Below are 25,611 nucleotides of genomic sequence, written 5' to 3' on the forward strand. Positions count from 1 at the left end.
ACATTTGGATGGCACTGTATCATATGATTGTTTGGTTATGGGGTCAATGTGCCTTAGGACGAAGTGGGCATATGAAGTTGAGATTTTTTTTGGGGGGGTAGCTCGTATACAAATAGTTAGGTTTCTGGAGTTTGTGCTTGACCAAGAAAATCTTTTTCCACTGTTACACAACATTTTATTAAATCACATATGACCTGGAGCCTCTGCTGGGTGAAAAGCCAGAGCCACTTTCAAGTAAAGAATTTTTGATTCCTATCATATTTTTGAAGAAACAGACATGTCATTAAAACAGTTGTGTACTGAAAGAAAAGGATGATGGATATCTTTTAACAACTCCAATGTGATAAAATGACATGCACACACACAAATAATCAGAGTGTGCCACGAAGGCTTTTAGATGTCATTTGTAGAAGGGTCAGTGTGGGTTAATGAATTCTCCAAACTAATAAGCACTGTCACATTCATTCACTCATAACAGAGTGTGAAAGGAGCTCCGGCTGATCCATAGCTCTGTTTACCTGATTAATAATGCAATCGGGATCAAATACCGACATTGAGCCTGATGGAGAGACTGCTTGCGGGATCAGTGTGAGATAGATGTTGAACACATTCCAGATAGACTTCAAAACAAACTTGTATGGCCATTCACTAAACTGCATTTAGCAGTTACAAGGTTTAGTGCTTTACTCAAAGGCATTGGGAAATAACAAGACTCCGTTTTTGTCAGTTTCATTTTGAAAATTAAGTATGTCTCCTGATAAAATGTTGTGGCTAGAAGGCCAAAAATTTGATTCCCTGATGGGCAGCATGAAACGCTCACATACAGTATGACCAACAACAACAAGTCTTGCATTGGATAGCGACCACTGGTACCTGAATGTGATACGTGGAACCCGAGGTAAAGTCAGTGAGCAGAGTCTCCGGGACATCCAGGTACTTGGTTACTTGTGTGAAGACAGGATCCGGGTAGGGACACACTTCCTTGTACCTAGGAAGTATTAATAAGATGTTTCAATTTTTATTTTCTGCATTGCTAAATAAAGCGACCAATGATACCTGATGATATATCCGTCAATATCACGAGTATCAGGTGGCATGGTCCAGGAAAGCAGAATCCCGTTGGAGCCTACAGGATGCCCTTTTAGTCCTGAAGGTGCACCAGGAACTACAGAGGAACATTTTGTTACTATTCAGAAAATACAGGTCACGTAAAGTATTATTAAAAAAAAATGGTACATGTATAATCACTGCAAATGTATAACCATGTGCGTATTAGTCACTGAAAATGAAGTTTTCATACCCTTTTATCTTAAGCTGTCATGTAATTTCCATTTTATTTCTGGAAAGTAGCACTTGAGAACTCGAAAGGACAGCATTATGAAAAGCAAAAGAATAAGTATGCGTGGGACCGCATTAGCGTTGCCGTGGATCTGAGGCTTCACTTAAAAGTGACATTTAAGACACTCGCTGCCAAGTCATTCATCACGTAGTTCAAACACATTGAGCTTAAGTTAACAAAAAGGAATTTAGCAGTCGTATTCACTCACACACCGGCACATTCTTTTTCTTTAATGTGATGATGACAGTTAGAAAAAAAAACCTTAAATGAGGAGTACAAATTGTTCAGTGGTACTGAAATGCTACCTTGACTTAGCAATAGAAACAGATTGCAGTCTTTTGTATTATAAAAAGTACACAAATGGAGCATTGACGTGTCTCACCGCTCTCATTGGCGTTGATCATGCGGCTGACTCCCGGGCTGATGATGGTCGAAGATGTTGCGGACACGGTGGTTGCGTATTGTGTGGAGGAACTCACACCCTCAACATCGGCCTGAGGTAAACAAAGACACAACATATCACACATTGACAAGACTCCAAAAATAAGGAAAAGAGGTTTAAGGGCCCATTCCTTGCTATTATCAGCTTCATCGGAATTCATTTTGAATTCAAATGATGCCTTATCTTTACTCAAGGCGAACGCTTTACGATGCTGATTAGACTTATCGCTGCCGAATAAAGACGGGTATAAAATATAGCATCTGATGATTTAGTTTCTGTTTTATGTGGGGAAAGCAACACGTCATTTGTCAGAACATGAGAGGGGATGGGAGTGACAATAAGGCATAAAAGCACAAATAATAGGCTGCGGTGGAAAAATGTGTCAGTGAAAACAATGGCTTGTCAAGCAAAGTGAACGCCTCAGAGGGAAAAGCATTCTCACTAAAGTGCAGACAAAGACAATAATTGATTCTACTTGAGAAAAAAAGATTGGAACAAATTGCCAAACAGACCTATGGACGCCATTATTTAATATTTGCCACTTAACTATTTGCACAACATTACGTACCTACCTATACACTCCGTAAATTCAGCTGGTTAATTAGATGCTGCAAGAGAGGCAATTATTTCTTATAATTGATGTGAATAGAATAGACAAGAATAGAACGCAATCATTTTTGCAGCTGCACCTCGTGTTCTTCCAATTTCAAAGTATTGTATAGAAAGGTTTGCATTGTGCATGATTTATTATGTGTTTTTGGTATTGAATTAGCTTTAAGTGACTCTTGTGTGGAGAAACAAGCTTGAGAGCAAGAGAGAGACAAGCGGAGTCAAAAATGTAACAAAATAGACAGCTATAGAGAGCGAGGTATACTATGTGTGTGTATATATATATATATATATATATATATATGCCTTACCTGTGAGTGAATGAGAGCCACGCAAAGTGTGAGCAGCAGGATGCGATGAAAGAAGGCCATGATAAAAAGCCCAATTAAAGGTTTAGTTGAGTCACTCTAGTGCATCCGGAGTCAGTTCAATTAATCCAGGCGGCCAAAGAATGCCTACAGGCCGCTCTGTGCTATGACTGAACCTGGCAGATTTAGTCATGGGGGAACTATCCAGCGCTCCACTTTTGGCGTTCAGTACGGAAGACAGTGAATGCTTTCATTATCTGCTGGAGGAGATAAAACATTCAGGGTTGAGCTCATGAAGCCGTCTCAATAAGTCATGAGATCCATTACTCAGCTGTATGTGTGTGCGTTGGATAGAGTTACATTTTGGGGAGCGGGGGGGTATGGGACACCTGGTTGTTGGAAGGAACCAGGAATTTCTGCATGACATGTTAAGATAATGCTTAAACATTATTTGTTCAATAATAGAGTTGCCTATTCTTCGATTTATTGTATCCTCTAAATCGCCCATAGTTGTGAACTTGAGTGTGAACGATGGTGTACTTCCCAATGTACCTGAAGATATCCATCTTGAGACTGTAAGGTTCCCCTGATTCAGTTTCCTGGTCGACTCCGTAATGATCCACGCAAGCTTGCAGCCTGAGAAAGCACGTGGCGACGCACTCACTCCCCTCGCACGAGTAGGCACTTCGGAGAAAGAAAAGGGCGACATCAATGAACATTTGAGGATTATGGGCACTTCACTGGTTTGACGTGTACTTTGCGTACCCATGGTGATGGTCAAGGAGGCAGAGCATCCCCCCCAATTGGCCATCTTCACTCTCTAGGCGCTCACATTGTAAGTGCAGCTTCACGCCAGCCCTGTAACCACGGCAACTCTCTTCCTCCGGTACGTCAGCGGTGATGGAAGTGTTGGACACGGTGACTCCGTGGAAGTCAAAGTTTCCAGCTGACAGACACGGACGTAGAGTTAATGTAATGTAATTAACTCTAGTGGAGTTAAAATGCAGATATTCCTACATTTATCAACAAACTTGCATAATGTTACAGTGGTTGACAATAATATGAATTTTTCATCCAGGTGTGCACATCAAATAAAAGCACATTATTCAAAATAAAGAAAACACATATTCTATGTTTCACTTGGACTTCATGGCGAGTGTGAATAAAGTCTAAAATAAAGAATAAAGTCAAAGTCACGTTCACGTTGAAGCACGCTTGGTCATTCTTCCTGGCCGAGTCTCTACGGGTCGGGGATCATGCATCTTTAAACGTCTGGAAACTCAATCTGTCGTGTGCTGACAGCGGTTGCTTAGTAACTAACAGGTGAGCCCGGAATCCGACACAAATGTAAAGAAAGACAATTTTTTTCTGGCAGATAAATGACATCATCAAGTGGTGCTTGACGGATGTGGTACTTGATAAGCGTCCACCTATCCTGGCGGGGGTCCCCAGGTGACAAACAGAGAGGTCGCCACTTTCTCCGTCAGCGCCAATCCCCGCGGCGCCTCGAGGACTGGAGTTGAGACAACATCGTGACAGCATCAATGATTACTTTGAATTTAAACGTTTCATACTGAATCAGAAAAAAAAAAAAAAGGGGGGTGCATTTAGGCCATATACAGTGGATATAAAAAGTCAACACACCTCTGTTCAAACGCCAGATTTTTGTGATATAAAAACACAAGAGAAATCATTTCAAAACCTTTGCACCATGAATGTTTTTTAATCGTTTCAGACACCACACAAACATTGACAAGCTCTTATGGTGTGTGGTGTACTAAACCGTCGAAGCCCCGCAGAGAAGCGAGCTTAATGAGAAGTTAGGGGGTGGAAAAGTGACTCTCACAAAGGAAATAACCTCTTACACATGGTGAATCACTTTCTTTGCACAAAAAAAAAGACTTAAAAAAATTTAACAAATGTGGCTTTTATGTTAGATTTATCCTGCATAGTTCAAATGATGTTTTGCTATCAAGTGGCACATTTGAAAAAAGTGCCATGGTCGGGTCATCGGTGTATATCAAATCTCTGCCAATGTGAAGTAAATCAAAACATCTTCAACATGGTCTATAATATTTTTGAGGCGTATTATTAAATAAGCAGATGTGCTCAACTGACATGAGGGTCATATAAGCAAATCGCGCCAGGCTAACTGAACGCTCTACAAAATATGTTTCCATGATTTATACCCCAAAATAACCCCCAAAAAATGTTTGACATGTCTTAAGAAGTAAATTGTATGTCTTAAAACTTAAATTTAAAAATCACCTTGTGCCACCTTCATCTTTAAGCGCTGTACAAAAGTTCAAAACGGTACCTTCCATGTATTACGTCATAGACGCATGACAAATCTCCGAGCCTTTCATTCAGTTCCACTGACAGGTACAGTCCAGGGGCTCTTGAAAGCGGTACTCCACACTGGTGGCGTTACGTGTGCAGTAAAGCGCCACCGAGCGGGATTGCAGTCCGTTCTCGCGGCAGCACTTGCAGAACCTGGCGTGAGTGTTGATGTTGAAGTTGAAGATGGTGGCCGACGGGCATTTGCCGTCACAGGAGAAGACCGTCACCTGTTACGAGGTCGGCGTAGAAGATGAAGATACGACGACGCAGCGACGGATTTTGTGTGTGTATTTCCTTACAGGTGTGTTGCTTCTGCAGTCATCTTTACGTATGGTGGTCCGGATAGCCACTCGCTTGCATGTCTTTCCATCCTCTTTGCCTGTACTCAGAAAATAAAAGGATGAATGACTTTCTTTTGTAATAATTAAAGTTGCAATCATCTGTGAACAGGCCCTTATATTTTCAAGGCGAATGCTTGATTAAGTGGCTTCTAAACAAGATGGCCAACAACCTGCTTAGTTCCAGGCATGGGTCCTTGAATCTTTTTCGTACGCGGTGTTATTTTATTCTCGTATCTTGTTTTTGGCAGGGCTGGAATGTATGAGTGGAATGAAAGTTCCTCTGAATGGGGATAATTGATTGGGATTAATTTTCGGGGCGGCGTGGCTCAGGTGGTTGAATGGTCAATTTATCATTGGCACAAACGATGATGAAGAACATAAGTACATATACACACTCGCGCGCTCACGCGCACACACACACATTCTATTAGAGACTAAGTGAGGACTATTGAGCTGGATGCTTTGTTGCCCAGCAGCAGGTAATTTATTGGTGGGGTGCTTGCACTATTCTTGGCTACAACGGGGACTGAATGTGCGATCACTGGAAATCAATCAATTTGCGTGGGGCTTCATTATCTTATATCAAGCAGCACATACCTGTGTCACAGTTAGTACTACCAGTGGGGGTTACGGGATTAAAGGTAAGGGGTAAAATACCCGCTCCAGCACCTGGTAGCATCGTCAGGACAGCCAAGAAAGAAAGCGCCGGGAGAACACAACAATAATTAAAAAAAAAAAAAAAAAAAACAAGACATCAAGAAATCAACATGGCACAGAAACAGAGGACGAAGCCAAGCTCAGCTCGCATGCACAGGGATTTTGCTTCCTCACCTCCCCGACAAATATAAATAAATAATAAAAACAAATCACAGAATGCCTTTAGAACACCTGAATCTCTGCACCAGCTTGCATCCTCACCGCAGAGCAACTGCAAGGTCAAAGCAGGCAAGCGGTGAAGAAACAATCCACTTGCAATCGCCCGAAGCGTACCATTACAGTGTTGATGCACAGATGATTATAACTTCCACTTTTTCCAGGTGCCGATCATCAGACAAAAGCCGCAGGTTGCGGGGAAATGGAAAACAGGCCAAGCATCAGGATTGATCGCCAATTGCTACAACAGCCTGCGCGCCCCACGCCAAAAAATAAATAAAGAATATTCAGCCAATAAGCCCATATCTGCTGTCAGGCAACAAGGCGCTCACCCCTCTCAAGCATGAATAAACACAGGGACTCACATGTCCTGCAGCAGCCGTCCACATAGCTTTGTACCACACCGCCACTCTGCAAGTAGAGAATCTTATATTTCATCTTCTGATCTTGATTGTGACCATGTCTGAACATCTGAACTTGATTTGAGGCACTTCAAATGACAGTTGTGGGTCGACTCCCACTGAGTTTGAATGTGATTAGTTCATTAAGAACACAGCCACATGTCCAATCATGAGGGTGTGCGCACTTGTGCAATCATATTATCAAAGTCATTATATTTCTTTTCCCAACCATCTCTCAGGTGTGACGGATAAAAAGTCACATTTTGCTTGACTTGCTAAAGCCGGTTGTCCCAATACTTTTGTCCATTTTGTCCTCGGTCGCATACCTGAATGCACTCGGTGTCATTGAAAGGTGGGCAAACCACGCTGGAGCCCAGCGCCACGGTTCCCACCGCCGTTTCCAAGCAGTCGTAACGAGTGCAGTTCTCTACCCAGGAGCTCCCCGCCTGCGCACAAACACACCATTCCACTCATTACACATTTACAAAAAAAAAATGCAATGCTGTTCAGTTATTTTTTGCTCTCACGGCAAAAATCTCTGTCGTTCCATTTTCATTGCTGAACAAGCAGGAGACGTTTTTACAGGAGCCGCAGCACACTTGGGGGTCGGTGGAAGATGCGTATACTTGGTTCTGTTGGGAAGAAAAGTACTTAAGCCTTGTGTTTTACCCCTCTTAAATATTGAAGCCGTTCTATGAAAATCCATTAAATATACAGTTGATCGTACATACCGGTTGACATTGTTGGGAGCAATTGACCGACGTGATTTCCATGGCGTAGAAGCCCGTGTTTGGATCTCTGTGGTGCAGACAATGCACAGTGTAGCACAAGGCCTCAAAGTATTGAACAAGGGACTGGCCGGGTCCCAGCACTGTCACCCCTTGGAAAAGACACACTTCCGCTTTCTCTAAAGCCAAACACACACATGCATGAAATCAATAATAGCACCATAGAGCAAAAAATCTTTTTTAGCGTGTGGGCGGAGATCTCAGGATAGACCGGCACCACATTGTGCTTGCGTTTCACATACGGCACGTGTGTCGAGGACAGCTACAGTCGCCGCCGCTAAGATCCGGGATCTCGAACAGAACCTCCCCCTGAGAGAGGATAAAAGCCATGACTAAAGCGATTTTGCTGTCTCCGTGTGAACAAAACCAAGCTTTGGAGTTGGTTTTAACAGGGCTTACTTACAAGCTGGCACACTTGGAGAGCACTGTCCTCACATTGACATTCTAGGAGCGAAAGAGGCAAATGTAGAATGTGTGAGGTTTGGGCACAAAAATAAAGAACAAGCTTGAAATTCAAGTGTTGATGTACCACAGCGTTGCTGCGGACAGCAATAGCCAGGAGGAGTCGTTTCGACCAACGTAAGACCCGGTGCACAGCTCACGGATAATTTGGGGCATTTGTTCACATCACACACTACAACACACAAGAAATAAAAAGAAAAGAACATTTTCGTTGATGCCGTATGGCGGCAGCGCTCACCACAAAGGTATTGAGGACAGCAGCTGTGGGTGGTGTTCAGATCCACAGCCAGGATTTCTCCATGCGAGCAGGTTGGCGCAGGTTCCAAGCATGGGTTACACACTGCGCAGACAAAACAAATCATTATAAGAAAGTGAGACAATGTTTTATTAAATCTTATGATTTTTTTTAATTGTGCAAAAAAAAAAAACAAGTAGTAAATGTCTCCTTTGAGGTTTTTAATAAATATCCGGCCTACCACAGAGGAAAGAATAGCAACATAGTTTCTCCTCTCGTATCTCCACTAAAAACTGATCTTCCCTACAGTCAGGGGAAAGGGCGGGTGGGCACGCTGCAGGGTCACACTCTGCGGAAGGTGGGTGACAAATTCAACATAGTTTTAAGGACAAAGCATGTCAAACACAACGACGCTTCTTCGCACCGCATCTGTACTCCGGGCAACAGGAGAGGGCGCTGTAACCGATCACCAGTCGGTCGCCGTCGTCACAAGCCGGCGCTTCGTTGTCACAAATGGTCATGTTGCAATCTGGATGGAAGGGCATGGTGTGAAAACTGTTCCTTTGGGTCATATCATAATAAAACCTCTAATTGTGATTTTTTTTTTTTACACTTGAACTCACCGCAGATCTTCTTGGGACAGCAGGCGCCTTCTTCCAGCACATCCAGCACGTACTCTCCCTGCCTCTCGCACATTGGCGTCGGGACAAAGCCACAGTCGGGCTCCACGGCCAGCACGGAGCCGTTCTCCATGCACTTGTACAGGCAGCAGCCTTGAGCGGAGCCGTTCCAAACCTCGCCCGAGGCCCGGGGCCTGCCTTCGTTGTCGGTGCATGCTATAACAGCCAGATGGGAATTCAGCAAAGTGGTCTTTTCCATGTTTTTTTTTTTGGTGGCTGCCTCTGGCTCAAAACGTTCTGACATCTCCATGATCAGCGTCATGATCAGAAAGCCATCTACAAACTGCAGGCTGATGCACTACGCCACTCCCAAATCAAAATGTACCCCCAAGATGACAGAAAATGTTTTTTGTCTTTCACTGCGACTCACCGCAGCGATCCTCAGTCACGCAGTGCGGGGAATCGGCTCGATGCAGGAGGGTCCCGCTACGGCAAACACACTCCTCCCGGACAAAGGGGCAAGCTGTCTCTTCGTAGTAGTCCTTGTTCAGACAGGTGATGCTGGCGCAGGTGTTCACGCAAGGACGGTACTCCTTGCCAGGTGGGCACCGCAGAGCTGCCGGAGGAATGTTGATCTTTGACCATGCTTGGAACGCAATTTACAAATCAATTTCCCACATTGAAATTCATTGAAATATTATTATCCAGCCCTTCTTATAAAAACGTGCCAGTGCGTCTTCTCACGGCAGAAATGGTGTCGTCTCCAGCTGACGCACACTTGGTGTGTGTAGCAGACAGCCACGTACGCCGCCAGGAAGTCACACTGGTGGTCCTTGTAGTGCAGGTCCCCCGCCCACATGATGTCACAGAACTGATCCGGGGACACCTGCAAAACACACATAAGCAATGTCAAATTCATGTGTTCTTTTTTAACTGCTGCGCATTAAGATTGATGACACACCTTGTTATGGCACGATGTAAATGCTCTGTGACGGAGCATGGAGAGACAGCTGGAGCAGTCCCCGACGGTGCAGTTGTCGCCGACGCTGCGAGTGTGCTCGCTTTCGTCGGGCACGGGGAGCCTCCAAGCCTGCAGGAGGAGCATCATGTCTCCCACCTCTCTCACCACCGTGCCATTGGGCAACTTCAGGTCATTCTCCGGGTTGCCGTCGCAGCAACCTGCCATAACGGGTTGACAAGGGGGTCATGTCCAAATGTCAGCTCGTGTTGATTCCCCCGTTTCCCCGTTGCTGCCACTCACCGCAAAGACCTCGAGTGGGGACAGATGCTTCGTTTGGGATGGTGTACTGCATCACTATGATCCCTGTGCTGTGATACCACTGAATGCTGACGTGGCCAGGTGTTTGGATAAGATACATAGTGCCAGTGTCTTCCACGTGAAGAGAGTGGAGTGAAAATGGCAGCCTGGCGGGCCTGTAGTTCACTGTCACCTAAACATGCACATAAAAGGAGCAGCTTCATAAAATGCAATACTTTATTTTTTATATATTCCATGACAAATTGCAAATTGGGAATCTTCAAATGGAATAAAGTGAATTATAAAATCAGAGGCTCACCTTTCGATCCAGTCGATTGAGAATAATGTGCTCAGTAGAGGTTGTGATATTTAATTTCTTCAAACACAGACCAGATGTTCCACCTGTTAGACTCTGCGGGGAAAAGAAAATGAAAGCATATTTTAGAAAACAAACAAACAAAGCAATCGTAATGGAACAAAGCTGTGCATGTACCACTCACAGGTCTTCTGATTGAGTTGACGCTCTGGAAGAAAAACAAAAAACAACCTAATAAGAAGAATCATCCAGACTGTCGCAAAAAACATGAGAATTTGAAATATGAATATAGGATTGACTTTCTTAGACAACTCCAATTATATAGAGTACATGTTGAAAAAAAGAAAGATTTGTCTTTAGAAATTTGTATTTATTCAAGGATGGTAGATTTTTATATCTGACTATACAAAGTTTTGCAAATGTCATCACCCCAGCCTGTGAACAACGAGGTATTTAAAACTGTTTAAAATAGTAAACAAAAATATATATGTCACCTTTAAAATTAGTAATGTTTTTATGAGACTATGACATGATGTGGAAGGTTCATTGCGAACAATTATTGAATTTATGTTATGTATTACCTGGCTGGTTGGACATTTCTCTACCGTGCCAATGATGGTTTCTCCCGGCAGCTTAACCAGGATGTAGGAGCCGTTATCATACAAGGCCACATTATTGCCATCGAACGTGATCACGCGCAGGTCAGACATCACAGAGCAACGACCTGGCAAAACAGCCACTCTTGATCATCCGTCTTGTTAAATCTGCACCATCGGTGTACGGTATTTCAATGAGAGACGACGCGGCTCACAAGGGCAACGCCACTGTGGGCAGCAGGGGTCCGTGTTGATGAGGACAGGCAGGCCTAGCAGGCTGCATCGAGGTCGGGTGGTGTTGGAGCGGCAATGCAGGGATGCGTTGTAAAGCAGCAGCTGCCCGTTGAAACAAATGAGCTCTGCACACTCGTTGATACGGTGGACGTATGGAGGCTGAAGGGAAATGTGCGGGATAGGTGTATAGACAATTAAAATAGGAGAGAAAAGAACAGAGATATTTTTTTTTTAGAGATCAAAGTGCAACCGCTACCGCAAGGGGTCTTCAGTTTACAAAGTGTTTTTCATTTTAATATTTACTAGAATGAGGCAGCATGCTATATACTACCAAATAGCACAAGATTGAATAGGACAGGATTGAGGTAGTAAGTCAGGCAGGACGGGACGAAATGAAGAGGGTTCGTCAGTCAGGCGATTCCTGTGAAGAGGGTAAGTGAGAAGTAGCAAATAGGACGAGACAACGGGATAGGAGAGAATAGGGCAGGGAGCCAGGAAAGTGAGAAGTGAAACAACAGGACAGGACAGGACAGCTCCATCTCGATTCTAAGGAGGATTGTAACTATTTTGTGTCTCCAAATACAACCAAAAAAATCATCACACTGGGAGATGTCGTCACACTTACAGTACATGGTGTTGTGGGCATTAAGAAGGGAGAGATGGTCAAGGCCTCCTCTTCTGTCTGGAAGGTATCTTGACTTGTCGATACTTCTGCAGTCACTGGCTCGGTGCCACTTGGCATTGAGGTTGCTTCGGTGGGCTGAGTTTGAGGAGGAGTAGATGTGGTAATGGCACTAGTTCCAGGGGAGATGACAGAAGGTGGCGTCACCGAGGTTGATGGCGCCGTAACGCTAGCAGTGGGAGTAGCTGGAGGAGTTGAAATGAGGGGCGATGTGGGAGCAGTTGAGGGTGTTTGAGTTGGTGTAAGGGGGGTTGTAGTGCTGGGGATCCCTGGCGGAGATGGACTGAAAGTAGTGGCGACGATGGATGGCCTCATGGTGGTTGAAGATGTTGCGAGGACTCGAGTGGTGCTCGTTGTTGAAAGTGTTGCTGCTGGCGATGTTGTAGTTACGTCGGGCCGCGTCACAAACGCAAAGGGGGTGGGAGTCGGGGGAAGAGTCACGCCTGAAAAGGACAAGTGATATCACAAACCGTTTTGAAGAGTTGTCAAATCTCACTGAAATGGTCAAATTCAAAGTTTGCCCAGCACCCCATAACGGATTGTTCAACTTGAGATGTCCCATTGAAAGCATTACTCACAATCCTCCAAGTAGACACATCTGCTCGTGACTTCATCGAGGACCATGTTCTTGGGACATCGTGGGAAACAGCCCTCAACCCTGTGACGATTAAAATCTCGTTAAAATACGGTGGAGCATGCGTCATGAGAGGCGGAGCTCTTACAGAGGCAGAAAGTTGCAGCGTGTAGCATCTGGGTCAGTGCAAGTGCGCACGCAAGGGCTGGCGCAGGCGAGATAGCGCCACTCACACATCATCCGGTAGGGGATGACAAAATGAGTCTCTGCATGAAGAGAGCAGCAAATTGGTTAGTGCTGATGTGTACATATGAATGCAGAGCAGCCAAACTGGAGTCCACAACGATAACTTGGGGTACATCCGTCAATACATTATATGTGGTGGCATTTTACAAAAAGTGCAAGGCAATATATGCGGACTGAACCAATGATTTGTTCCTATCTTTGCTTTGGGCCAATTTAAAGTTCTCATATCATAGTGACTTGACACAAACGCTTTTCTTCACTATTATAAACTATAATATAAATGATATGAGTAATTGATCTTAGAGTCAGAAATCCCATCATTCTATTGATGTAGGTAACATAAATAAACTCGTCTTAAGAACTCGATGGGGTTTTTCAAGGCGAGCTCTGTTTATTGGTTCTCATAACAATCCTGTCAAAAGAGATGTTGATTTGAATAATATTGAGTTTGGTTCCGTTTTTTTCTATTAAAGAGCTCATAAATAATTTAGTCGAGCTTTTTGGAAATAATGTCATTTGAGTAAATAACTCGTGCGTTTTGAGTAGAGGTCCTTGTTTAACTCTCTCTCCTGAAAAGGATACCTGGAGCAAAAAAAGTTTAGCAACCCCTGACATCGAGGACTATTTCCAGCAAAGAGTGTTCCAGACATGTTACACACCTTCGAGTATGAAGCTGCTGCTGGCTTTGAAAGCGCCAGAGGTGTCATATCTCAGAGCTCGAGCGGCGGTGCGTGTCAGGGTCAGAAAGATCCCCGGTTGGTTGGCGAGTTCAAACGAGGTGTGACCGGGCAGAAACAGCCCCTGATGCTGGATGAATGTCGCCCGCCGTCTGAAATCTTCCCCTCGACTCCAGCGCTCCAGCTGGACACATCGTTTCCCCGACACCACAATGAAGAAATTGGGTCTCTCCGCTGACTCTAGTGACACCGCAGGGACGCCTGGGGAGATAGACATGCGAGTGTGTCGGCTTTTAATATTCCCCCCTCTGTCATTTCTTCCCATGTTCCACTTTGGACGTTAGACTATAGTAGAACCTGCTTACGTGACGTCCTGTTCCTGTGCAGGCCTGCTGTGACCATAAAGTTGAAGAGGAGGCCCGGGGTGGGCGAATGGCCTGACGTGTCTCTCACCAAAGGAAACACTGATCCACTGGTGCGATTCACTCCAATCATTGTGTTATTGTGGACAGCGCTCACTAAGGAATACGGGCCGTCGCCAAGAGCTAAGATGCACATAACAGGAGTGTATCCCAAAGGAAGGAAGGAAGAGCCGCGATTTCATTTATTTATATCAATTTACCTTGGTTGTAGTATTCACAATCCTGGGCTGAAATGAAGAAAGATTTCGGGACATGGTTGACAATTATCGTGTGATTTGTAGGAGTGTGTGTTTATAAACTCACGACACACAGAGGGCGACCTCCAGTGTATGGCGATGCCGTGCTGGCAACATTTGTGGGCATAGGCGGCGATGGATGTGCACAGACACTCGCAGTCGCCCCCCCGGTCGCAGTTGCAAGTGTCAGTTAGGCAATTTCTGTAGAACCAGGACACATCCACCTACAGGGGAGACAAGTCATGTTCATGAAGATCACCGCATTGGACAGAAACACTCTCACTAGTATGAAGTAATGAAGTTTCTGCTTACTTGCTACTTTGAATTTTTTTTTCTCTGTGAATCATGTTGCGATGCATTTTTAATGTATGAAACATTTTGTAGATAAAATCGGATTGTTTTTTTTAAATGATTGATTGACTCGTGCAAGTGGAACCATCCCTATGTCTCCATTGGGGTAAATGAAGGGAGGCCTTGTTTAGAGGAGTTTTCAATAATTCAGATCAGCGATGAGATATCAGTACAAAGAATTGTGGGTCGGCACAGAAGGGATCGGGTAACCAATATGACAGAGTCAATATGCCTGTGCGAAAAATTGCCTTAGTTCAAAGGACAGCTCAACTCAACTGTGAAAATATGAAAAAATAAGAAAAAGTATGTGAACACTTTCTAATTCTTTGTTTTGGTAAATCTTTTTTTTTTTTGTATTTCGATTTGTTATGAACTTCCTTTGTCTTTAGGTAAATCTGTCAGGCTGACACAAGCATCATATGATGTGCACTACATGATCAATCATCTTCTAATCAGCATCTGGGCATTCTTCAATTATAAGTGCTCATCTCTTCTAAGCACTGTAATACATCAACCCTTCGGGGCTTTGTGCTTTGTCGTGGAGCTGTGGTCTCATGTGCGCAAATATAGGACTCCATCTACTGGCCACACATGTAAAAACCGTACATTAACTTCAATCTGTGCGTGTGAGATTATTTTAGTCAAAATACTCATTCACAGTTACTACTGCATCCCTACTCACCACATTATGACATGAAGCAAAAACCTCGCTGTAGAGGAGCGCGCATTCCCTCTTGGCGTACGGCTGTCTCCCCAAGTCAGCTTCGCACGGTCGCTCTACAACGTAGTCACTTTGGCACTACACATACGCAACGGGCAAGAATGATGGAAAGCAAGATAGCGAGCGGTGTGTGTCTGTAGGGTAATACAAACGTGAGAGTTCGTACCTGTCCCAGCGCCCAGCTATCGCCAAAGCTCTGCGCGTTGTTAACCTCCATGTGGCTGGACGTGGTCATGTCGTTAACAGTCACGCCGTCGAAATTTCCACAAAGTCCGCTGAGAAGACCCTGGAGGAAGAAAAATTGCTGTAAAGGGGATATAGAATGGAAAATGTCATTTTTAACTGACACAAAGTTGGCTGTCAAACGAAATTAAACATGTTTTGGTAGCCGTCTATGTGTCTGGGCAAGTGCGTCTGTTATGCAACAGTGAGGCTAATTTACTGGCCCCATCCAGAGTTTGTCTGCCCTAAATGCAGCTAGGCTGGATCACGCTGTGGAGGAAAAGGCTTGATAGCCCCACTGACTGACTGCCAATAAAATGCCTTCCCCAGGTCCCAACGATGGGATGCAGGAGCTGTCAGAGGGACTATGAAATCTGTCCTAATTTAAAATGATTGACAGCTGCAAACCTTCCACCGAGGCCCGGCTCTGATGTGCACCGTTGTCTTACGGTCCCAGAGGATGGTCAAGTCCTGATCGGGGAAGTGGACCACGGTGTAGAAGCCGGCTTTCCACAGATTGAACACGGACTCTCGACCCACCACAGTGGATGGGCTCTGCATGGGAAAGTGACAATCACATGTCTTCTTTGCATAGATTTGAATTTTTTTTTTTTTTAATGAGTTTGTGTGAGCGTGTACAGGATTGCCAGAGTTGTCCGTGAAGTAGATCTTGGTAAGTCCCACATGTATGACCAGTGTTTTCATGCACACAATGCCACTCTCATAGCAGTCCTTATTTTGGGCAACAATGGATACTTCAGTTTCTCCTGAACTCTGCGCAAAGGATGAAGGTCATTCATTAACAAAATCCCCTTTGAGAAATCACCTAACATTGACATTTGAATTCTACACACTCAGGAAATACTGCAGCGTAATTAAACTGCTAGGACCCACTCTGTTCGGAACCGCACGGTGGTCTGCAGATCTGTCAGGTCTCAATCGGCACGCCTGTTCCAGCCATTCTAATTCTATATCCCTGGGAGCACATGAGCCCTGAGGTTTGGGCTGAACACTGGTTTCTTTGTTGTGCTAAATTCTTGCCTAGCATTACCAAGGCACAAAACAAAGGAGTACACTCATACACACGCCTTTACCTACTCTGATTAAAAAAAAAAAAAAAAAACAGAGACTTGGCTGCTCTTTATCAGAGTAAAATCACCTTTGGTCAAAACCGGTGAGCGATGCTACTACTTCCTTAAAGTGGTACTAAAAATGTACTTTTCAAATCTTTGGCTCGCTGTAATCAAGTGTGAAATTAAAACACCTAATTATTTTGCCATCCGACTATTTCTGAAAATGTCTCCGAGAAAGCCATTCTGTAATTTACCGGTTCGGAACCACATCCCAATGTCGTAGAATGCACTTTTCAAATGGCAAAGGCCGCACTTACTTTGAGCAGGTAGACCTGACAGTCCGAGTGGTAGTCGTACTCCAGACCGTCGAAGGTATGGTAATGTCTATCGCTGTGGACGGTACACACAGCTGGACACGGTGAATAACTACAGTTAAAATAGCCACGGTGACACACGCTGAGGAGAATCACACACAAAAAAAAAAAAAATCATAAAATAGTGTCATCCATCTACCTCATACACTTCTACTTCCTGAGCAGGAATTTGCCCTAATGGCAGCGCCAACACAAAATTAGGTATACTGTATACATTTGCACCAGGATATAGAGATTACAAAAATGGATGACTTTTCTGACATTCTGCGGTGCCCCGTTCATTCATCAGGAGAATAATAAAAAGCCAACCGGGGAGGGCCTTTGACATACCATTTATAACAGGACGTTTCCACAGTTTCTCCAGGGAGGTACTCCAGGCCAAGCCAGACACAAGGGCAGTTCTCGGGATAGTAACACTCCCCACGGTGCAGCACTAGCCTGTAAATAGAATATAGCGAGCATACAAATATATTTTCAGAACCGGATTGGAGTGACACGGATGCATTCTGTGAGGAAGAAAGACAGCTATGCGCAACACGGTATTAATATTAGTGTGAAGATCTTGAAGATGAAAGCATACGCAGCATGATCTCTCTTGATTAAGTACACCGTGGCTTTAATCATTGTAGATGACTACCCACTAATTACGTCTCCATCTCACAGACAGCCTCGGGTTTTTTGTCCTTTTGTGCTCACATCCACTTGCATACATTTGAAAATTAATCTCTTTAATGAGATCATTTTGTCAGCGATTTGCCAAAAGAGCTGACATTGCGCTAATGTTTTTTTTTTTTAATTGTTATTATTTCGACGTACTCGTAAGGACCTTTCTGACACTCATGAATAATTACCCAGGAGGGCAGATGCAGCCCGGGATGCAAGGCGTGTTGGGCGGGCAGGTGACATTCAACATTAGGTTGCGGCACGTCGGTGCGCAGGCCCCGCCGCCTCTCTGTTCGGCGCAACTGTGGTAGACTTTACCCGTGGGGCACTGCCCGAACTCTGGGCTGTCTGGCTCTACACACACAGAGACGTGGGTAAATCAATGCCTCTCTCCTTCTCACCAACTACACTTGGTCATCCTGGGAAAAAAGCTACAGGTCTACGAACATAAGCTTGATTTCAGCAAGGGAGACCTGGCCTGAAACAGCACTTTGTTGTTAGAAGAAACAAGAACTGAAGGAAGGGGGAGTGCTAATGGAGCAGGGTTACCTTTTTCCTCTGGCACACACTCCAGCTTCCCATTCCTGCACAAGCTGGTAGAAAATGCAGAAAGGAGAGTTTAGCCCAAGAGCATTAATAGTTACACAATTAATGGAAGCAATCATAAAGAAAATACTTGTGAATCTTTGCGATATATTTGTCAGGACTCGGTCCCATATGGCTCACTGTATTTATTTTTCTAATGTGGCGTGGGTATGCAAGTGGGCAAGCAGCCAAAATGCTTTTCTCCTTTTTTCAAGCACGAAAGCTGTGACTCACCAGGGTCCAGTGGCGCTGAAGACGACCTCGCCTGGTTGAGAAACACCAGCCATGGAGTAGCAGTGGCACTGGGCCCTGCCAGAAACAGAAATTACAAGCTCATGACCATTCCTGATATGAACACATCCTTGTTACTGATGTTGTTTCTTTTTTTTTTTGTTTTTACATATACGATGTGGTTTTCCCATGTTTTCAGTTCAATTCCTTGTTATAATTCACAGTAACTTGCAAGCTTTGTCATAGTAGTACATTAAAAAACAAAACGTGATGAAAACAGGCGCGTGTTCACTTCCTATTTCCACTGGAGAAGTCTTACAGGCGCACGCATCGCTGACGCACGTCGTCATAGTAACTGCCGTCAGGACAGCCACACCCCTCAGCGCAGTCGTCGGGGTGACACAGCTCCACGCTGGACACAGCTCGACAGGACCGCCCGCAGGACGACACACAAGAGTGGTACAGCATCCCTCCGAGACAAACCACTCCTAAATGTACACAACCAAGAGGGGAGGGGGGACATGACCTACTTTTTGCGAACAAACAAAAGATCCCATAAGCTCGAATTTAATATTATAATTATGCAGAGATATTGTTATCAAATCTCCACAGAGATTAAACTCACTCCAGCGGCTCGCGCAACTCACCGCATTCAGAGACGTGCGCTCGGAAATTAACGTCAACGCCGTGCTTGGAGCAGAGCAGGGCGTAGTGAGCCAGAGCCGTGCACAGACAAGTGCTCCCGCAGCGGCAGGCCTGGTAGCGACATTGCTGCCGGTAGACGTTTGGGCCAATGTAGCTGTGACACGGGGTGAACACACTCCCCAGGAGCACCTCACATTGGGTAGCATAAAATACTGAAAAGATACACGTGCAATATATAAATGTATGTTTAAAAAAGTGCAACAAATGGATTAAAAGATGAAGACAATGTCTGCCGAGTTTCCACTTCAATCAAATTACCATTCTGCAGGTTCACCTCGCACGGGTCAACAATGGGCAGGTTAACCGGCGCAACGCAAGCTGAAGACACCTTCCAAGCGTTTGCGTGAAGCTGTGGGGTACCCTCAATCATACCAGCGGGAGACCTAATCACAGTTGGGGAAAAAAATATATACACAAAATGAAATAAAAGCACATTTCATTGGCATGTGAAGTGCAGACTGACAGGAAGTCATCTCGAAGATTTCCATTCAAGGTCCCGCAGAGTCCGAGCGTCGATCCACGCCAGCGGCTGTCTAGCTGCAGATGGACTCGCCCACCTGGGCCATCGTAATGCAGCCTCAAGCCCACCCGTGCCTTCAGTTGGGTGAACACCGAGGTCAGCTTGCGCACGTCTATTGCATCTACACAAACAAATTAAAAAAAATGAAGGGAAAGTGTTAACTTGATTTAAAACTCTTCTGTTGTATAGTTCAATGTGAGTGAAAGGACCACCATCGATATAAGGCAAGACGGGTGCCGAGTTGACGCCAATCATCACTCCTCCTTCTCTGGTCAATGTGATCTGACGACCGACGTCCTCCTCCAGTACCAGCGTCACCGACTGAATACACACCTGCTTCTGTTCACATAAAAAGGGAGGTTCAAGAATCATGTATATGTGGACGTACCGTATCAGGGGTCATCGGGAACATAATTCAGGATTACTCTGTATGAAAGTCAGACGGGTTCATTACTGTGTGAGTCGGTCATAAAAAGGTGTATGTGAGAGCGAATCCTGATTTATGTCCCCCAATGGCTCCTCATATGGTGTCGACATCATCTCTTGAGCACCTCAGTGCAGGTCGTGTACTGCAGCGTGACGGTAAATTTGCTGCTCCCGCGGCTCTTTGCCAGGACGTACTGGCATGCGCCCGGTTGGAGAAACATCCTCCCGTCGAAAGTGGTCACAAACACGTCGCCCATCACCGAACACTCGGCTGAGGGTGGGATGGATCCAAGTAGTCAAATAATGGAGTCACCGGTTTGTTGATTTCTTAACAAAAAGGTCAGAAAATCTCACCGGTGCAATTGTTTTCGGTGCAGTTCCATACGCCTCCCATGCAAATGCTAAAAAAAAAAGGAATTAGTCGTTGAACAGCACGTTGGAGAAATGTATCTTTCGTAACAGAATACATGTCAACGCTCACCATACATTGCAGCCTTGTCTAAGCACGTGTCCGTGCACGTACGACGAACCGTGGTAAACGCACGGGCACTGAGAAGCAGCAATGCATGTTCCATTTTGTAAAATGAGCCCTGACGGAAAACAATTTGGAATTAGTGGCGAGCAAAGGAATCGATTGATTTTTGTTTCCCCCCCTGGGTAAACACGGCTTGCTCACAGACACAGTTTGTGAAATAGGAAGATTTACTTAGTTGTGCAACTTCACACTTGATGGCTGGGGAGGCACTTCAGAAACTAGCAGTTAACACAAATTACTAAGTTCCTTGTCTTCACTACCATCAGGACAATAGCAGCCGTCCAGGCAATGCAGGTTGGTTCCGAGGCACTCTTTTTCAAAGGTGCAGGTGGGAGGGCAGCAACTGATACAGTCTCTATACACGAAGCTCTCTTCACAGCCATCATCTGTAGATGATCAAGATTTACACACACATAAAGACACAAAATTAGTCTGAAATACTGTGGAGCATCTTTACTCACTGATGGATGACTCTGAGGTGAGTTAGGAGTGGGAAGTTGTACTGAGAACTTACTGCAAGAGGGAAAGCTATCTCTCCACTCCCTCACTGGGTATCCCACATGAGAGCAGGCCCGGGTGTACTCCACCAAGGCCCTGCAAAATGTCTCCTCATCATCAGCTCTACGATAGAAATACACTTCAAGTGATGTGGGACTGCAGCCGAGCGATCGCAGTAAACGTAGAGAAAGAACAGTGGAGTGACTTACACACAGAGGTCAGACACACAGCTGGCCACAAATGGATTGGGATCAATATTCTCGTGACAGGACAGAAACGGGAAGAAAAGGAGAGCGCTGCATTTCTCGATGGCATCCTGTAGACATGAACGGTATGGCAATCAAGTCCAAATCCACACAAACCTTTTGGAAGTCAATGGGGTTCTTACGTCTATGTCTGATTCAGAGTCACACGGGCCACTGAAGTCGACGTCCACTGAGGGACAGGCTCGTTCGTGAGGCAGGTCGACTGCCCAGCTGTTAGCAAACACGGCGGGCTCATCGGTCCGTATGCCTGAAATTACGCACGTGTGACATACAGTGCTCATGGATGAGCGGTGACGAAAAGGCACATGGTGGATACTTTTAATAGTCATCAAATTTGATATCAAAGAGAATGAGCTCTTACCGCGAGCGGTGGTGAGGTCATCACCCGCAATGTGGTTGAAATTTCCACACAAGCCACAGGGGGATCCCCGGTGCTCCTCACTCATCTTCAGGTAGATCCCCGAGCCTCCATCCCAGGCCAGTGAGAAACCAAAAACACTCTTCACCAAGATGTAATCGGCCAGCCGCTCAATAAAAACGCCACCGATAGTGTGAGGCAGGCCGAGTCTGCAAATACACAAAGACGACAATCCTCAGTTTGGAAAATCCTCGACGAAATAAGCACGTGATTATCTCTGCACATCACATACCTGCGTCCTCCCTGGTGGACATAGTATCCGGATATGTGGATCTCTTCTTCATTTGGGAAAAGCAGGCTAAGAGCTCTTGGACATGTATACACACTGTCGTCACACACTCGGCTGTTGTGCACCTGAAGACACACGCCAGAGAATGACAAAATTCATGAGGAAGCCAGAATGGACCCAAAATCTTCAGCCATATTATGTTTTAATATTTTAAGAAGATTTTCTATGAGCTTTCTCTTACCCACACAGTATACTGCGGCGTTGCAGAGTGGCAGTCCTGTGCCAGGATGTAGGAACACGTCCCAGGAAAGTAAAAGTAGATCCCATCAAAGGTCTCATAGTGGTGCTGACCCCAGGACCTGCAGATCCCGTCTCTGTCTTGACCCTGGTTTGGTACTGATGGATCCGTTTTAGATTTTAAGACATAAATTCAATTAATAAAATGTGAAAAACATTCTCACTTTTATCTTTGGCTATCGTTTATTTGAGGAGGGTTATTTCTCGCCCCCCTCTTTACTGAATCCCCACAGTTTACAACGCTGACATTTCGGGGGGGTCCGAAACCATGAATCATTTTATCTTCTTAGCAAAGGCCACTTTTACATCTGATACTTTTTATCTGGAAATGAGTTGATCAAATATACGATTACTCCATCTACACAAACTCAGCTACTTGAGCTATTAGCCTTATCTAGCAAAATAATCGACTATAAAGAATTGGGCTTTGGCGGAAAAAAAGCACTTTGCTATTGTAAAAAAAACATATCTGCAAGCTTCAGCTTGGTCCCATATCTCCTTCCAACATGTGCGCGGATCAGATTAAAAACGTCTTTATGACAATTCTCGGTCTGTGCGTGGAGGATAGAAAGCAAGGGATCTGCTGAAATTAATTATGTTGTGGCGCATACATATTTCATGAATACTAGCTAAATAACCAGGGAGTAGCACGCGTGCAGAATAACATACGCAAACCATTTCTTTCAAATTTGGATTAACGATGAAACGTCTACAACAAACTAGAGCAGTCCAGTTGGCTTTCTTCAACCTCTGTGGAGTTAAGATTCCACCACAGAATAAATATTTGATAGAGAATGTCACATTTGTGTTAACACTTTACTCACCAATTTGACAGCGGTCTCCCAGCGCCTGGAACTGGGTACAATCACACACGCCATCCTCCTGACACCAGCCGCCATTGAGACAGCTGCAATATTCTGATGGAGAGGAAAAAAAAAAAAAAAACATGACTATGTTCCTTCCTGTGACATCATCATCATCATCTTTAAATTGGTGCTTACCTGACGAGGAGTCTCTGGCTGTATAGTTGTGCAAGACACTGCGTGACAGAGTCTCGTCAGCATGGAGCGGTCTGTACGTCTGGTTTAAATCAGAGATAGTCAAGGTTTTTACACCTCAAAAATACTTGGCCCTCCCACGACCTCCATTTTGATCACCGGTAAAATATAGCGGCATGATGGGCATAAGTGTTCAATAAAAATGCAGCATCACCATCGATTCACGGCCTCAAATGATGTTTTTTATTGTTTGAAATAGAGATTGTTCCATTGAGAAAGTATAAATGTGCTTGACGTTACAAAGACATTTTTATGGGCACCCTGACCTGCTCTGGTTCTCTTCGGTGTAGTGTACCAACGTCATCCCAGAGGAGATCCCGTTTCCTTCGAAGTGCATTAGCCCGTCTGCACACATAAAATACACAAACACACACTAGCGGGAAAGAGTAGTAAGAGGGAAGGTTTAAGCGCACTTTACACGCCATCGAATGACATACTGTCTGTCAAACAGGCTGCAAAGAGTGCAAATGTAATCAACACCGGATTCAAAACAATCACTTGCTGAAAAACATCCTTCAATGCCAATATCTTCAGCAATAATTTTACTTTTCTGTTCCAATAAGTAAGAACTGAACACGAAGATGTATATTAATTTTTTGACATACCACATATCATGAACAAACTCTTCTAATTCTTGGATCTTAAACGAAGACCTTTCTGCTACTGCATTTAAACACAATTTTAACTCATTTTGTGGTGCAATTTTTACTTATATTATTTTTGTGCTCTCTATCATGTTTATTTGAATGTGTTGGTTTAAAAACAAATGCAACTGTAATATTTCGGGCCTTTCTAAGTCTTATTTTGGGAGAACATACAAACGAAAGAAACCCAGAACCTCTTTACTGTGAGGCAGATATCCTAACCAAACTAAAAAAAATGGGGAAAAAATCAAATTTTAATGAAAATATATTTACATAAATACCTTTGTAGCCTTGCTTCTGGACCTGAAGGTCGATTCTGAGCATCTAAGCAAACCAGACAATGATAAGAAAATAAACTTCATAAACTTATAAACAAGTAAAGAAGCATTTTAAAATTGTACCTACCTTTCATTTCTATCTGTGGCATAAATATACAACAGAACGAAAAATGGCAAGTACGGCGGTGACTCGCTGGTGCTTCAACTATTTTATTACACCTCGTTTTTAAAGGCTGTGTTGTATCGTGGCCGTAATGACGCGCACACTCTCCAAGTTTAAAGGACGTTTAATAAGAACGGCACACACAGTACAAGCACATGTTTCTCTCTTTGTACAACTTCTTCGGTCTAACATCAATCCTCAGTCGTCAACTCTAAGGCGAGTGCGCCCTCTACTGGGTAAAAGTAGAAGTATCCCATTGGCAGCAAATAAGCACTGAAATAATACTTATACCAAACAACATTACCAAATCAATACACCACAGGCTGTATATTTAAAGTAGTTTTGAAAATGTATCATGAAAACTTGTCGAACTTACCCTCAACAAGAAGAAGAAGGAGGAGGTGGGAGAAAGACCACAACATGACAGTAATCCGCCTCACTGTCCGCTTGAGGCTCATCTCAGAATCAGGTGCATGTTCCTGCCTGGTCTCGGGAGGATATTTGGACCGGAGCTCGGTGCCCCTCCTTAAAAGAAAGAAGAATGCAAAACGGTTCCAAGTAGGAGGGGAAGACGGACCTAGCTACCTGCCAGGTGAGACGACACTCTTCCCGCTCAACAGGTGGTGACCGCGAGTCCAAATCAGCGAAGGTTTTCCGGTTTTTCCATATTGGTATCACAAACGGGCATATTTGGTGTCTTTATGGATTATTCCCGCCCATGACGAGAGTGGCGGGACATTGAAAAGACAACACCGCCGGCCGCCATCACAGAACTCAATTTCATATTAAAGGTGAATTAATGACGTGGTAGGGTACCATTTTCTTCTTCATTTAAGACGTCAACGCGAATTTGAAGTATTGATAATCAATTATGAACGCATTTCTACCGTTTTAGTTCTACTAAATCTTCAATAATCATGAAATTTATTTAACTGCTTTATTACCGTCAAAGTCCGTCAAAGTTCTATCTATCTATCTATCTATCTATCTATCTATCTATCTATCTATCTATCTATCTATCTATCTATCTATCTATCTATCTATCTATCTATCTATCTATCTATCTATCTATCTATCTATCTATCTATCTATCTATCTATCTATCTATCTATCTATCTATCTATCTATCTATCTATCTATCTATCTATCTATCTACCTTTTTGTTCTACCAACTTTTTAATAATCATGAATTTTATTTAACTGCTTTATTACCGTCAAAGTTCTATCTATCTATCTATCTATCTATCTATCTATCTATCTATCTATCTATCTATCTATCTATCTATCTATCTATCTATCTATCTATCTATCTATCTATCTATCTATCTATCTATCTATCTATCTATCTATCTATC

The 25,611-nt window shown here is 44.1% G+C and overlaps 2 protein-coding genes across 2 annotated transcripts in view; both read right to left on the reverse strand.

Annotated features, from left to right (window-relative positions):
• Positions 1 to 4,982, reverse strand: part of ptprq (protein tyrosine phosphatase receptor type Q) — a 39,214-nt gene extending 34,232 nt beyond the window's left edge. The window contains exons 1-7 of the mRNA XM_061282651.1: positions 4,967 to 4,982; positions 3,464 to 3,644; positions 3,251 to 3,382; positions 2,850 to 2,913; positions 1,722 to 1,833; positions 1,057 to 1,165; positions 874 to 988 (exon numbers count right to left, since the gene is read on the reverse strand). Coding sequence (XP_061138635.1) covers positions 874 to 988; positions 1,057 to 1,165; positions 1,722 to 1,833; positions 2,850 to 2,913; positions 3,251 to 3,382; positions 3,464 to 3,644; positions 4,967 to 4,982 — 729 coding nt within the window. The remainder of the gene's footprint in view (positions 1 to 873; positions 989 to 1,056; positions 1,166 to 1,721; positions 1,834 to 2,849; positions 2,914 to 3,250; positions 3,383 to 3,463; positions 3,645 to 4,966) is intronic.
• Positions 4,415 to 24,714, reverse strand: otogl (otogelin-like). The gene is made up of 58 exons (XM_061284241.1): positions 24,633 to 24,714; positions 24,097 to 24,139; positions 23,471 to 23,516; positions 23,115 to 23,193; positions 22,938 to 23,030; positions 22,058 to 22,212; positions 21,820 to 21,941; positions 21,531 to 21,736; positions 21,292 to 21,416; positions 21,113 to 21,219; positions 20,920 to 21,026; positions 20,666 to 20,791; positions 20,352 to 20,460; positions 20,225 to 20,271; positions 19,996 to 20,141; positions 19,657 to 19,783; positions 19,388 to 19,565; positions 19,183 to 19,307; positions 18,867 to 19,076; positions 18,539 to 18,707; positions 18,223 to 18,297; positions 17,953 to 17,996; positions 17,592 to 17,757; positions 17,071 to 17,178; positions 16,684 to 16,822; positions 15,933 to 16,067; positions 15,702 to 15,848; positions 15,238 to 15,357; positions 15,033 to 15,149; positions 14,067 to 14,223; positions 13,964 to 13,990; positions 13,707 to 13,886; positions 13,324 to 13,602; positions 12,567 to 12,684; positions 12,423 to 12,502; positions 11,788 to 12,287; positions 11,144 to 11,321; positions 10,914 to 11,056; positions 10,517 to 10,540; positions 10,336 to 10,428; positions 10,020 to 10,209; positions 9,720 to 9,937; positions 9,503 to 9,644; positions 9,189 to 9,374; positions 8,762 to 8,974; positions 8,563 to 8,667; positions 8,380 to 8,487; positions 8,142 to 8,243; positions 7,971 to 8,075; positions 7,845 to 7,885; positions 7,684 to 7,750; positions 7,385 to 7,560; positions 7,181 to 7,285; positions 6,980 to 7,099; positions 6,618 to 6,663; positions 5,977 to 6,048; positions 5,338 to 5,417; positions 4,415 to 5,265 (listed from the first exon to the last, which is right to left on the reverse strand). The coding sequence occupies exons 1-58, from the start codon at positions 24,712 to 24,714 to the stop codon at positions 5,065 to 5,067; spliced, it is 7,509 nt and encodes a 2,502-aa protein (XP_061140225.1). The 3' UTR covers positions 4,415 to 5,064.
• Between the last annotated feature and the right edge of the window lie 897 nt (positions 24,715 to 25,611).

Source organism: Syngnathus typhle, linkage group LG7, assembly GCF_033458585.1.
Source record: "Syngnathus typhle isolate RoL2023-S1 ecotype Sweden linkage group LG7, RoL_Styp_1.0, whole genome shotgun sequence".
NCBI classification, from domain to species: Eukaryota; Metazoa; Chordata; class Actinopteri; order Syngnathiformes; family Syngnathidae; genus Syngnathus; species Syngnathus typhle.